At 35.0% G+C, this 12,965-nt stretch overlaps 1 protein-coding gene across 1 annotated transcript; it reads right to left on the reverse strand.

Annotated features, from left to right (window-relative positions):
• Positions 1 to 524: 524 nt before the first annotated feature.
• MURE (ALBINO OR PALE-GREEN 13) lies at positions 525 to 9,317 on the reverse strand. The gene is made up of 6 exons (XM_088217739.1): positions 7,353 to 9,317; positions 6,826 to 6,942; positions 6,513 to 6,688; positions 5,837 to 5,982; positions 1,129 to 1,428; positions 525 to 976 (listed from the first exon to the last, which is right to left on the reverse strand). The coding sequence occupies exons 1-5, from the start codon at positions 9,214 to 9,216 to the stop codon at positions 1,410 to 1,412; spliced, it is 2,322 nt and encodes a 773-aa protein (XP_088073865.1). The 5' UTR covers positions 9,217 to 9,317; the 3' UTR covers positions 525 to 976; positions 1,129 to 1,409.
• Between the last annotated feature and the right edge of the window lie 3,648 nt (positions 9,318 to 12,965).

Consider the following 12,965-nt stretch of genomic DNA (forward strand, 5'->3'; position numbering starts at 1 on the left):
AACTGAATATTGTCTAAAATTATAGAAACTAAAATAACACAAAATTAAACAAGAATAAATCGAAAAAAGATAACATAAGAGCTAAACTTATATTATAACCTAATTTAAGTGTTTAATTATAAATTGTTAACTATTGATTCCGACCGAACTACACCACGGATTAGATTAATAAAATTTCAAAAAAAATTAATTTTTAAATGTAGTATTTATATACAAACATTTAATCTTAAATATTACAAGACATGTATAATATTTTAATTTTTTTTATAATACATACATTTATTATTTTAATTTTTAAAATTAAAAAAATAATTAATCGGTTCGGACATGATAGGGCCAAATCCATATCGGACCAAACTTTTTTTAAACCGAAGATTGAACAAAACATTATCCGATCCAATTTGGTTCGAACTTATTGTTTCCGTCTGATTTTTCAATCTAGACCCAATAATGCTATAATAAACTTCTATTTGTGTTGCATCATACATTAGCTTAATTATAACATACATGCATATAACCATATGTACACAAATTGGTCTAGCTCATCTGAACTAGCCTCGTAAATTTATTGTGCACGTTGTTACATGCATATAACATACATATATACCCATATGTACACAAATTGGTCTAAGGAACGACAACGTGCTCGGATTTGCTACAACGAACCATGTAAACTTAGAATCTTTTCTTCAAAGGATTACGAATTGGATGGTAGCTATATAATTTAAGGTATCCTCTCATCTCACATATAATCAAACAGTATTTCCCCAGTGGTTTGTCTCATGCAACTCCAAAGACCCGCCATAGCTCCAGAATGAATACGTTTTCCACTTCTTTCTACTATGAATGAAGAAACCATCTTGATTTTTAGACCTAATGGTCATAAAGTACCATATACAGTAGGTGGAAGAAATCTTGACATCAGTCAATCCTTGACTGACATCAATTTAGATCATCAGGGGCTGGGGTAATGAACCTGCATGGACACAAAGAGGCTTCAATAGCTTGGAGTAAGCTCATTCTGTATCTTCATACAATAACTCAAAGGACAACAAGTGAAGAAGAAACAGCAAGAATCATGCACGATATTAGCCTTTTGTGCAACCAAGTCATAAAACCAGAACTTACAGAATGGCAGTGGAGGCTTCCTGGCATGTTATACAATTAAGGACCCTTCATCAGTTTCCTCCAAGTGTAGCTTGTCTGGCTGTCTCAATTTAGCAGAACCTCATTGTTGTCTGCTTTGGTATTTTCAGGAAAAGCGTAATAAATTCTTCTAAAACAAACTAGAGGGTCTCCATCTATGGGTTAACTGTTCCTGGGGATAAGAAACATTTACTTGTCAATGTAATTCCTTCACGTAATCCTAGTGACTCTCTGGTAACTAAATGTAATTCCTTCACGTAATCCTAGTGACTCTCTGGTAACCTGCAGGAGCAAATGCACGAAATGAGATTAAAAAAAAAGTTAAGCATCATACCATGATTTATGCAAGTTTGTATTCAGTTCTCTTCTCTTTTTCTATTTGCTAACCTTGACGTCATGTTTCTTTCATTTCCCATTTAATTTCTAATTAATTCTTAGTTCCAATTGCTATTTTATTCTTAACATGCATAATTAAAACATAATTTGCCTTTGAGTTACTACTGAACGTGTCTTGAATTCCTAGAACAAGGGAAACCAATTCTTATACTTCAGAGTGGGGATCAATTTTCACCATCTAAGAATTCAAAGTGTAATACATACTAAGATTTCAGTCATAATATCCAAGAAACCACAAGTGTGATTATCGTCAAATCTAAGTAGCTTCTAATATATTATTATTAAAGCTAAAAGTTCCTACACCAAAAACCTTACATTCAAACAGCTCCAAACCCATTTGAACAGAATAAAACAAAACAAAATCAAGCAAACAAAAAGAAACCTGCAAACTCTAAATGGTCTATTCAGCCACCAGTTACAAATCACCCATAACCAGAGGGCAGGTATAAACATAGGCATAGCTACCACCAGCATCAGCGACCCACAACCTGCCAACATCTGGATTTGCGCCCTTAAAATCCATCTGAAAATGGGCTACTTGCAGAAAGAAACTCGAAGAGCCAATGCATCCCAAATCCCCACCGTTGAGACAGCACAAGGCTCGAAAGAAAATTCAAAAAGAGAAAAAAGAACAAGAGTGTAAAAGAAAAAAGTTGGGGAGCAAGAAGGGATTAGAGACTCTAGAGAAGGGATGAGAAGAAGGGTATGCCTCTCACTGACTCCCGATCAGAAACTCCCACCATCAGAAGAGTACATCACAGAAACCACGAGGCCATCTGCCAATGCATGACCATCATGTGCACATGGAATGGAGTGAGATTTTTACAAATCTGCACTATTTAACCTGCTCTACCTCGATTTAGTGCTCAGATCGGTTCAATTAAACCAGTTTAGACCTCTCTACCGATTTTCAGTACTTCAGATAACTTCTCAAAATGTATTTTAAACTGCTCGTCCATTCACTATTTTGTTTAGAAATCAAACTAAGCAATAGCGACTAATACTAAGTTGAACAATTGAGGAGACGCTTTAGATGCTAAGTCAATGCACTTGAGAATTCTAGTGTACAATTCAAGATAAAGTTAGACATCTTTGAATACATTCAATTTTTTCTTCTGAAAAAGAAAATAAAGTTAGTACACCAAAAAAAAGAGCTTTGGAACTTTCATATTGCATAAACTGGACAAGTTGTCCAAGTTATTCAAACCCACCAGTTGCTCATGTTGCTGCCATTTATAGGAGGCAAGTTGAAGACAATGCGGAGCTTTGATGGAATAATGGACCTTAATTTCTTTCTCAATTAGCTTAATGCAATACTTGTCAAGATAAATAGGTTGAACTAGCAAAAATATGGTGGTGCAACAGTAATGAGAACTTAATAGAAAATAAAATTGACAGCTGAAACACGGGACAAGATGAAAGACACTGTACATGAGAAACTTTCCTGCCAACTATTTTGACAAAATTTGTGCCAAGCTTACACCTTGACGCATATGTCAATAATTGAATATACACGCATTCTTTTTTTGTTTGGAAGTAATAATTGAGCATACATGAAATTAAAGAGTTAAAGATATAGAACCAATTGGAAGAAAATGCTAGTCAAGCCGCCTCTCAATTTAAGGCAGGATTAAGAGGCTAAAACAAAATGGGAATTGATTTGTCAACCTGCAGCCACTATGGCCCAAATCATCCAAGCTTTCCTTAACATGGAAAAATATTTGAAATATCCAATTACAAGCAATATTAAATTTCTGGTTGTGGAATCAACTCCTAAGAGACCTTGACTCAAAAGGTGGGGCAAACAGTAGATCAACTTTGGTTTCCAACCCTCCCTCCAAGGTAAGGAGATTGTTTAGTTTAGGTGTAGAAAGATTAGACATATAAGCTACCAATGCCCAGAGACAAACAGCTTATATGTTGGGAGTAAAACAAAAGGGGATTCGAGGAGGAGAGGGTGGTTATGCTCCTATTAGAATGATAATTTACTTGATGATGAACGAGGAGAGACCTCTCTTTTGTCTTTAATAAGATGACTTAGCAGCTGCTAAAGTCAAGAAAGATGATTAGCGTCGCATTACTATATTTCAAACTCTTGTTAATTGTAGAACAAAAGCTAAGAACTTGTTATTGACAGTGGAAATTGTATGAATGTGGCTTCAGCTTCAACAGTTGAGCACCTCAATTCGCGAACATGACCACATCCACAGCCCTAGCAAAGTAACAGAGATTGGTACTGCAATTATCTTGGTAACTTCAAAAGGGTTGTTTCTTTTCAATATGGTTCCTGTAACGATTCCTATCAAATGTGATTCCATCCCAATAGAGGCTACCATGTATCCTCCTTGGTTGGCCTTGGCTTTATGAATGCAATTTACGTCATCAATGAAGAGAAGATTCTTACTCTTTTTCTTTTGGAAAAATGGAGATTGTTATCAAGAATAGGAAGCTCCTAAAGTCGCATATTTAATAGGAGACATTAGGCAAAACCAACAAAGGAATATAAATGTTTTGGGAAGTTAACTAAAAGGAATAGAAAGATTTAATTTCTGTTTTCAAGTTTTGAAAAGTTTAATAAAGAAAAATAAGAAGATTTATTTTCCTATTCTCAATATTTCCTATTTCCCTAGTTCTTTCTATTTAACTTGTTTTCCTATTTATTAGGTTTTCTAGATTTTCTACTTCTGATGTATTTGGTGCCTATAAATAAAGTAACTAGTTTAGTTATTAGGTAAACCATTTATAATAATTACTCAACTATTTAGATATTATTTTGATTATTGAGATCCAATATTTTTAAGTTTTATTTGCAAATATTTCTGGGACTGTGTGGGGGGAAATATGGGCTTGGGATGGCTGATCAATAAATGTAATGTTGCCAACTTGATTCTTTTGACTGTTTTTTGGGTTATTTGGAAAGAAAGAAATCTTAGGGTCTTTGAGGGAAAAGAGTTAGGGTTGTATAAAGTAAGAGATAGGTAAATTAACTATTTTGAGTCTAGTTTGCTTGGTCATGATATTGTAAGGGATGAAAATTTTGGGGATATTATTGACATACTAACTACTTTGTAAATTACTTACAGGGCGGTACCCCCTTTTGGTACCTTGTTAATATACACATTACTTTTTATTTCAGAAAAAAAAAAATTTCTAAGTTTTGTTCTTAATAAAAGTTCATTAAATTTGTTTTCAATCTCTTTCAGTCCAACAACAGGTTGTTTTACAACCCACAGGTGCAATTGATATAAAGAGGCTTGCAAAAATGCAGAGAAATATGAAAAAAAAAGGCCCATAAACCAATAGAGGTTGTCAAAGTGAAGAAAAAGCAACTCCAAACTATAGCAATACGACAATACACTCACTCCAAGAAGGAAAACGTGGCATGTGTTTGTTCGTATAAAGTTCCTAGTGCAGCGTATGCAGGAGCTCTCAATTTTAACAAGAAGTATTATGCTTTCAACTCAAAAGGATCAAGTTTTTCCCACCTAGGGAGAATTGATGGCAGAGCAACAACTACGTGTCACGACCCTGTCTTGATTCGTGAAGAAATAAAAGGAAGAAGAAGAATTATTGCAAAAAAAAAAAAAAAAAGAATCTAGAAGAAGATGAGAGCATAATTAGAGTTTAGAAGAAAGAAAGAAAGATTAAGACAGAGAAAAGAGGAATTGCTGTGGAAAGATGTTTTAAGTTTCATTTATATTTTCTTGATACAAATCAATTACCAACTATACACTCTATAGCTGAGAAGTAATTAATTGAAACTAATTTCTGACTGATGAAAACAACCTAACCACTATTAGTTGGGTCCTAACACTAAGTTAGTTAGGAAGTTACTTTTATCATTTTAGCATTTAACAATTAAGGATTAATTAATGTTTTCTTGGGTTAATTATGATTGGCTTTCCTATTTTTATTAGTACCTGGTAATGTTTTTTTTAAAAAATAAAATTAGTACCTACCCATGTTATTAGGATTGATTTTTTTATTAGTACAACGTATGGAAATGTTACTTCAGAAGCACTACAAATATCTCTATAATACCACTTTTGCGACGGTTTAGTTATCCGACAAAGTACTTTGACGATTATCTCATTCTCTAATTGAGCTATGCAATCAAATCCCTTAATACTTCATTGTTTTGATATCTAAGAAACCTCGTATATAAATATGATGTCTGAATTTTTATCTTCAAATCCTTAAATAAGCATATTAACCATAAATTTTCGGACCACTTCTGTTATTCAATAGTTGAGCATCCTTCAAAACTTTCAGGAGGAGCATCAAAATAACTTACCGCCAGGGAAATTCACTTGTGTCTATTCCTGCCTGGTGAAGCTCATCAACATATTGCAATGCTTCCCGGCATTCCTCCCGATCATCATAAAACTCTTTTTTATCACCTTCAATCATATATGTTTCATGGCCTTTGCCAGCAACCACCTGAAACAGAGAACGATATCAAATAGGAGATATGAACTACAGGTAGTTATGAAAAACAACAGATACAGCCTGCAAAACACGCTGATGACATAATCCATCATACAAGTGAAAAATGGAACCAAATTCCTCTCATCCAAGCTTTAAGTGTGAGCATGTACCGCATTTTCACAGAACTAATTCGTTGCTAAAAGAGCCAGCTTAAACTGAGGACGAATTGCCATTCATGAAATCTTTGTGAACTTTTAAAAACTATTTCTATTTTGATATTTTTGAATGTCAAAATAATATCAGGTATTGCCTGTACACAATTACTTCGAACAGCAAAAGTACTTTTTATTCTTACATTCTATCAGCAACATGTTAATGTTTGTCTACAGATTTTCTATAAAGAAAATGTAGTTACAACCATATCTCCTTCTATAAAGTTTATATTTATATCCTTATCAAACATTTATATTCCTGTTCTTCTTACATACAACAGATTTTCTTTCATTCTATAAAGAAAAGCCAAACAGGGTTCAAAAACTTACAACCATATCTCCTTCTTCACCCATAGCAACAGCACAACGTACAGCTACACGCCTAATGTCATGCAGAAAAAGTCGATGACCATTTGGAAGAGGTGGATAGTAATCGTTCTCCCCATATTTCAAATAATCCTGCATTGTCCATCCTATGCCAGCCAGCATATCATCCAAAATGTCCACTAATGAACATGAAACAAACACATGTAAGTACCAAACTTACAAATACTTGGTGGTCCAACAATATCATTTTAATCAACTTTTCCTTCTTGTAATTAAAAACTACATTTTCTCAGGAAAAAGATTTCATCATACTTACAAGGATCTTCATGCTTCGGATTGTCAGACGTCAAGATTGTCACATCACTTTTATCTGTAGCAATTTTTGTCATCATTGGTCTTTTCCCTCTGTCACTTTCACCAGGACAACCAAAAACTTCACATGAAGAACAACGAATTGATCAGACAAAAAAAATCACTTCTAGATTGATCCTGAAGTAAATTCAAATATAGTAGAAATACAAACAAATTATTGAGAAAAAGAGCACTTCTCCCAAGCAACACTGATGGGAACATTAAGGCCACACTTATTTGTGAACATAATAATAAGCATGTAATCACCAATAGCCAGGATTAACGTACATGTAAATCTAATTGGAGCTTTCATTGTTTCAAGCATATTTTTGAAGTTTCGGAATTAGGATCTTGATTAAATTAGCAGTATATTTTTTCAACACTATACATAAGAAGTTCCAACTTATTCCTAGCCTACACTCATTTTAGCATTTAAAAGAAATTTTGAGCACCAATAGTCCTAGCTAACAATAAAGGCATAGAAAAGCATACCAGTGATTATCCTTCTTGGTCCAAGCTCCCTCACAGAATCAAGCAGTCTAGAGAGGGCATCAGGAGTATGGGCATAATCCACTATGACGCCAAATGCCTGTTCTTCATCTATTAACTCGCATCGACCTGGAACAGCATCTACCTCTTCAATCCCTCTAACAATATCCTCCAATGGTGCCCCAACTGCAATCCCGACTGCCACGGCTGCAAGAATGTTGTAGATATTATGTCTTCCAAGCAAACCCGATGATATCTCCAGTATACCATGTGGGGTATTAACCAAAACCTGTGTCTCAAACAAGGAGAGCTCAAACTTCAAAGGATGAACATCTGCACTTTTATTCTCCATTGCAAAGGTCACAACAGGCACATCAAGGCTCCCCTGCCCAATAAAGAATGATGCATTGGGATCATCAATGTTAACAACCTTCCTATGCCTTTCGGGATCAACCATCCTCGAGAACAACTTAGCTTTGGCATCCCTGTACTCCTCTTCAGTTCCATGAAAATCTAAATGATCCCTTGTCAAATTGGTGAAGACAGCGATATCAAAATCAACCTCATTGCACCTCCCTAAAGCCAGTCCATGAGAAGATGCTTCCATGACAACAGCGTCAGTCCCATTATGGAGCATCTTGGCCATTAAATTCTGCACCAAAACAGAATCAGGGGTCGTATTTGGTGACTCCAACTTGTTATCTCCATGCACGTAATAAGCAACAGAACTCAACATCCCAGTTCTCAACCCCATTGCCTCGTACATGCCTTTTATTAAAAATGCAGTGGTCGTCTTCCCATTGGTCCCTGTAATCCCAATCACTGCCATATTTTTTGACGGGTGCCTGTAAAATGAACCAGCCAATGCAGGTAAAACAGCGTTAGTATCCTCCACCATGACGAGTGCCTTACACCCCAAAGTCTCCTCTATGTCAATCTCCTTACTGGCTACCACAGCAACAGCTCCTCTCTTATCAGCTTCACTCAAGTACAAATGACCATCAGTTTTTCTTCCAACACAGCACACAAATAGATCCCCAGAACTCACCACCCTCGAATCATGCTGTATGCCCGAAATCTCAACCTCCAAATCCCCGTAAACAGAAACTGGCACCACTTTACTCTCGTCCAGCAACTCCGCCAGGCTCATCTTGAACTTCGGCTCCACAATTCTCGCCTTGGTTTTCTCAAAACTATCGAAATCCAAATCGAAAGCTGAATCCAACATCGACCCACCACCGCTTTCCTTCTTCTTGTCAACATATTTACGGCCCTCCGTTTCTTCTTCATCCTCAGAGATAACGGTGAGGCCTTGCAGTTCCTCAATCTCCTCCAAGTCAACAACCTCTTCTTCCTCTAGCTCATCAGTATCCTCAACATCCGTTTCGTCCTCATCTTTTTGTATCGACTTTTTAGGGTTCGGCCGTAACAAACCTTGTTTGATAAGCTCGCTTCGCTTCATGGAAATGGCTCTGTCAATTTCACCAAACAAATCGTCTCCAGGATCCACGGCGCCTTCTGCTGGCGGCTCCTCTACGTCAGCAATGGCGGAGAGGTACGTAGACTGATGCTTCCGGAAGTCATCTTCTTGTAGCTTGCGTGCCCGGGCTGCTCGGCGGTGGATTTGCTCGAACTTCGAGACGCCGTGCATTGAGTCCTCAGGGGCTTCGGGCGGGTCGTCTTCGGACGGATTCGGGTAGTACTTCCCATCGGGCCCGATGGCCGGTAGACGATAACGTTTGGAAGAGGGAGAAGGGAGGAAGAGAAGAGGCTTCGAGGGGAGACAATGGGATTTCTTAAGAGAGAGAGTAGGGGAAGTTGGAAAAGGAAAGAGACAATCAGGGAGAGAGAGGAGATAAAATGCCATGGAAAGCAGATACTGTAGTTGCAGGGTTCAGACTATGGAGAGAGACGAGAGGGTTTTACCGCAAGAATTAAGAACCAGAGGGATAAGGGGGGCAACAACGGTTGTCCCTCTCAAAACGGTGCGTTTAGGCATTCGAGGAAATGATAAGGGGGGAAACAACGGTTGTCCCTCTCAAACGCTGCGTTTAGGCATTCAAGGAAATGGAGGAGTTCTTGTATTTTTTATTTTTTGTTAAATTACACAGGTTAATTTATTACTTTATTATTTTTAGTATTTTATAACTATGTGATTGATTTATGATACATGTTTAGTTATAACTTACAGATCCTAATTGTAATACTCTAATTTTTGTTTCAGTTAATTTTCATCTTTTCACATGAAAAAATATAAAATTATTATTCTATTATTATAATTATTATTAGTACCCTTCCATCATCTACTCTTCTTTTTGCCAAATTCAAATATTCATTTCCTAAACCCAAATTAACCTTCTTAACAAATTCAATCTCAATCCCAAATTAAGATGTTACTACACACTGTTGTTAGTTTAATTAATTAGTTAAATTTATTTGTTGAATTATTTTTTAAAATATTTAAATATAATATAATGTTTTAACTTTTTTTATTAAAAAATATAAAAATACACAAAAAATATTAGAGATTAAATAATAATTTAAAAAATTAATAATTAATTTATAATAAGTATCAAATTTTAAAAATTAATTTAATAATTTAAGCAAAAAAAACCTACTAACAAATAGGCTAAAATTTTATTAGTAAGAATACATATTTACATATATACACAAAGGGACAGTACCATGTGTGTTTTTATTGGTTCAAAAAGCGTTACTTTGTTTTTTAAAGTGATTTCTTTTTTGATAAATTTTCAAATAAACTTTGAAAAATTCTGTGAATTATACATTGATTATGCAATTCATGAAAAAGTATTAATGAGAATATAGGTTTAAATTTTATAATTGATAGTCATATCTCTTTTGTGTAAAGCTCAACTCATTCATAGACTTCTTCATCCAGAGCAATTCTTTACATGCTTCAGTTGTAATGAACTCAGCTTCTTTAATGGACGATGCAATGTATTTCTGCAATTTAGATTGTCATGCCACAACTTCCGAGTAATTAGATACCCATAAGTAGACTTTCTTGAATATGTATCCCCTGCCAAATCAAAATTTGTAAAACCACATTTGAATAGACTTTTCAATCCCAAAATACAACTTCAAACTAGTTGTACCAAAAGATATCTCAAAATAACTTCCCGGCATTCCAATGCTCTTTTATTGGATTAGATAGAAATTTACTAATGGTACCAACTGCATGATGTATATCTGGTATAATACAAATCATAGCATACATCAAGCTACCTACTATAGATGCATAAGGAATTTTCTGCATTTTTTCTTTCTCTTAGTCACTAGAAAGAGACTGTTTAACACTCAATTTAAAAGACATAGCAAGAGATGTATTCATAGGTTTAGTTCTGGCCATATTATATCGTTGCAGTACCTTCTCAATGTACTTTTCTTGAGATAGCCACAACTTCTTGCATTTTCTATCGCGAGTGATTCTCATGCCAAGAATGTGTTTTGTTGGCCCTAAATCTTTTATTGTAAAAGATTTGCTCAACTCTTTATTCAAGTTATCAATTCTCGAAGAACCAGAACCCATAATGAATATATCATCAATATATAACAATATGATGACAAAATCACTATAAGAAAATCTCTGTATAAAAATACAATGATCAAAAGTAATCTTCTTATAGTCTTGTTGAAGTATAACTAACTCAAACTTCTTATATCATTGCCTACGTACTTATTTTAACCCATATAATCTCTTTCTCAATTTGCAGACATAATTTTCTTTTCCTTCCAGCACAAAACCTTCAGGTTATTCCGTGTAGATTTTCTCCTCTAAGTGGCCATGAAGGAATGTTGTTTCAACATCTGTTTACTCAACCTCTAAATCAAGACTAGTAACTAACCCCAAAATAACATGAATTAATGACATCTTGATAAGTGATGAAAAAATCTCCTCAAAATCAACTCTCATTCTCTGATTGAATCCATTAACAACGAATCTGGCTTTGTATCGTTGAGATTTAGAATTCTCTTATTGCTTCACTCTATAGACCCACTTATTTTTCAAGACTTTTTTATCTTTAGGAAGCTTCACCAACTAAAAGGTGTGACTATCTGTTAGAGACTTCATTTCATCTTTCACAGCTGCAATCCATTCTACCTTTTGCTCATTGTCAATTGCCTCTTCATAACATTCAGATTCTTTTTCATCAGTCAAGAGTATATACTCATTAGGTGAATACCTAGTAGAATGCGTTCGATCTCTAGTAGACCTCCTAAGTAGAACTTCAAGTTCTTCAACATATGTCTATTGTTGAACATCAACTGCTTCATATTCAGGAGCACAAATCTCATATATATTATGATTTTCAGTTTGCACATCATAATTCTAAACCTCAGTTGTATCAAGCATATGAGTTATAGGAGATGTGTCTAAATCAATCAAACTACCAATCTGAGACTTAGATTTCTCCACCTTGTCAATATCTTCAATAGTCTAATCTTCTACAATGATTACATCACGACTTCTGACAACTTTCTTTTGAAATAGGTCATAGCAGTTGTAACCAAACTCATCTTCCTCATAGCTAATGAAGATATATTGCTTAGTCTTTGCATCTAACTTGGACATCTATCTTTGGGAACATTCACAAAACATTTACAACCAACTACTCGTAGGTGTTCATAGGAAACATCTCTACCATACAAAAACTTATTAGGAACATCATTTTCTAATGCAACAGTGGGAGTTAAGTTGATCACATGAGCAACAATATACAAAGTTTCACCCCAAAAAGAGTTAGATAATTTAGCTTCTGAAAGCACGCATCTGAGTCTCTCCATCAACATTTTGTTCATCTTTTCTGGTAAACCATTCGACTGAGTTTTATGATGTGTGTTCTGATGTCTGATACCATTTTCTCTACAATATGCATCAAATGGCCTACAATACTCATCACCATTATCAGTGCGATACATTTTAACTTTTTGCAGTTTCTCTCAGCAGAAGCTTGAAATTCTTTTAATCCACCAACCAACTTATCCTTTGACTTTAAGGTACAAACCCAAAATCTCCTTGAATGATCATCAATAAAGGTCATAAAGTAAAGTGCACCACCAAATGACTTATCCTTTAAAGGACCACAAACATTTGAATGCACCAACTCAAGCAAATCATCTTTCAAGGACAAATAATGATGTTTGAAAGAAACATTCTTTTATTTCCCAGCTAAGCAATGAGTACATCTGTGCAACCTAGTACTTTTTAATCCTAAAAGTAAATTTTTTTTAGCTAGACGATCAAGTCCCTTCTTAGTAATTGACTTAGTTTTCTTATGCCATAATTATGAGGAGCTATCACCTTCAATTACATTGATAAGATCTGTAGAGATTGAAGCTTGCAACCAATATAAGCCTAAAGCCTTCTTTACTTTACCCACAATTAAGGGACCTTTGTTAAGTTTACATTGCCCATCATCAAAAGTGTTGCAATAGTCATCGTCATCAAGCTTACTAGTGAAGATCAAATACAACCTAATGTCTAAAGCATGTCTAGCATTCTTGAGCTCTAACTTTGTTCCATTTTGAGTCTCTAAACAAATAGTTCCAATGCATATCACCTTTGACACTCCATCATTACCCATTTTCAAA

This window comes from Carica papaya, chromosome 4 (genome assembly GCF_054855325.1).
Source record: "Carica papaya isolate Zhongbai chromosome 4, ASM5485532v1, whole genome shotgun sequence".
Taxonomy (NCBI): Eukaryota; Viridiplantae; Streptophyta; class Magnoliopsida; order Brassicales; family Caricaceae; genus Carica; species Carica papaya.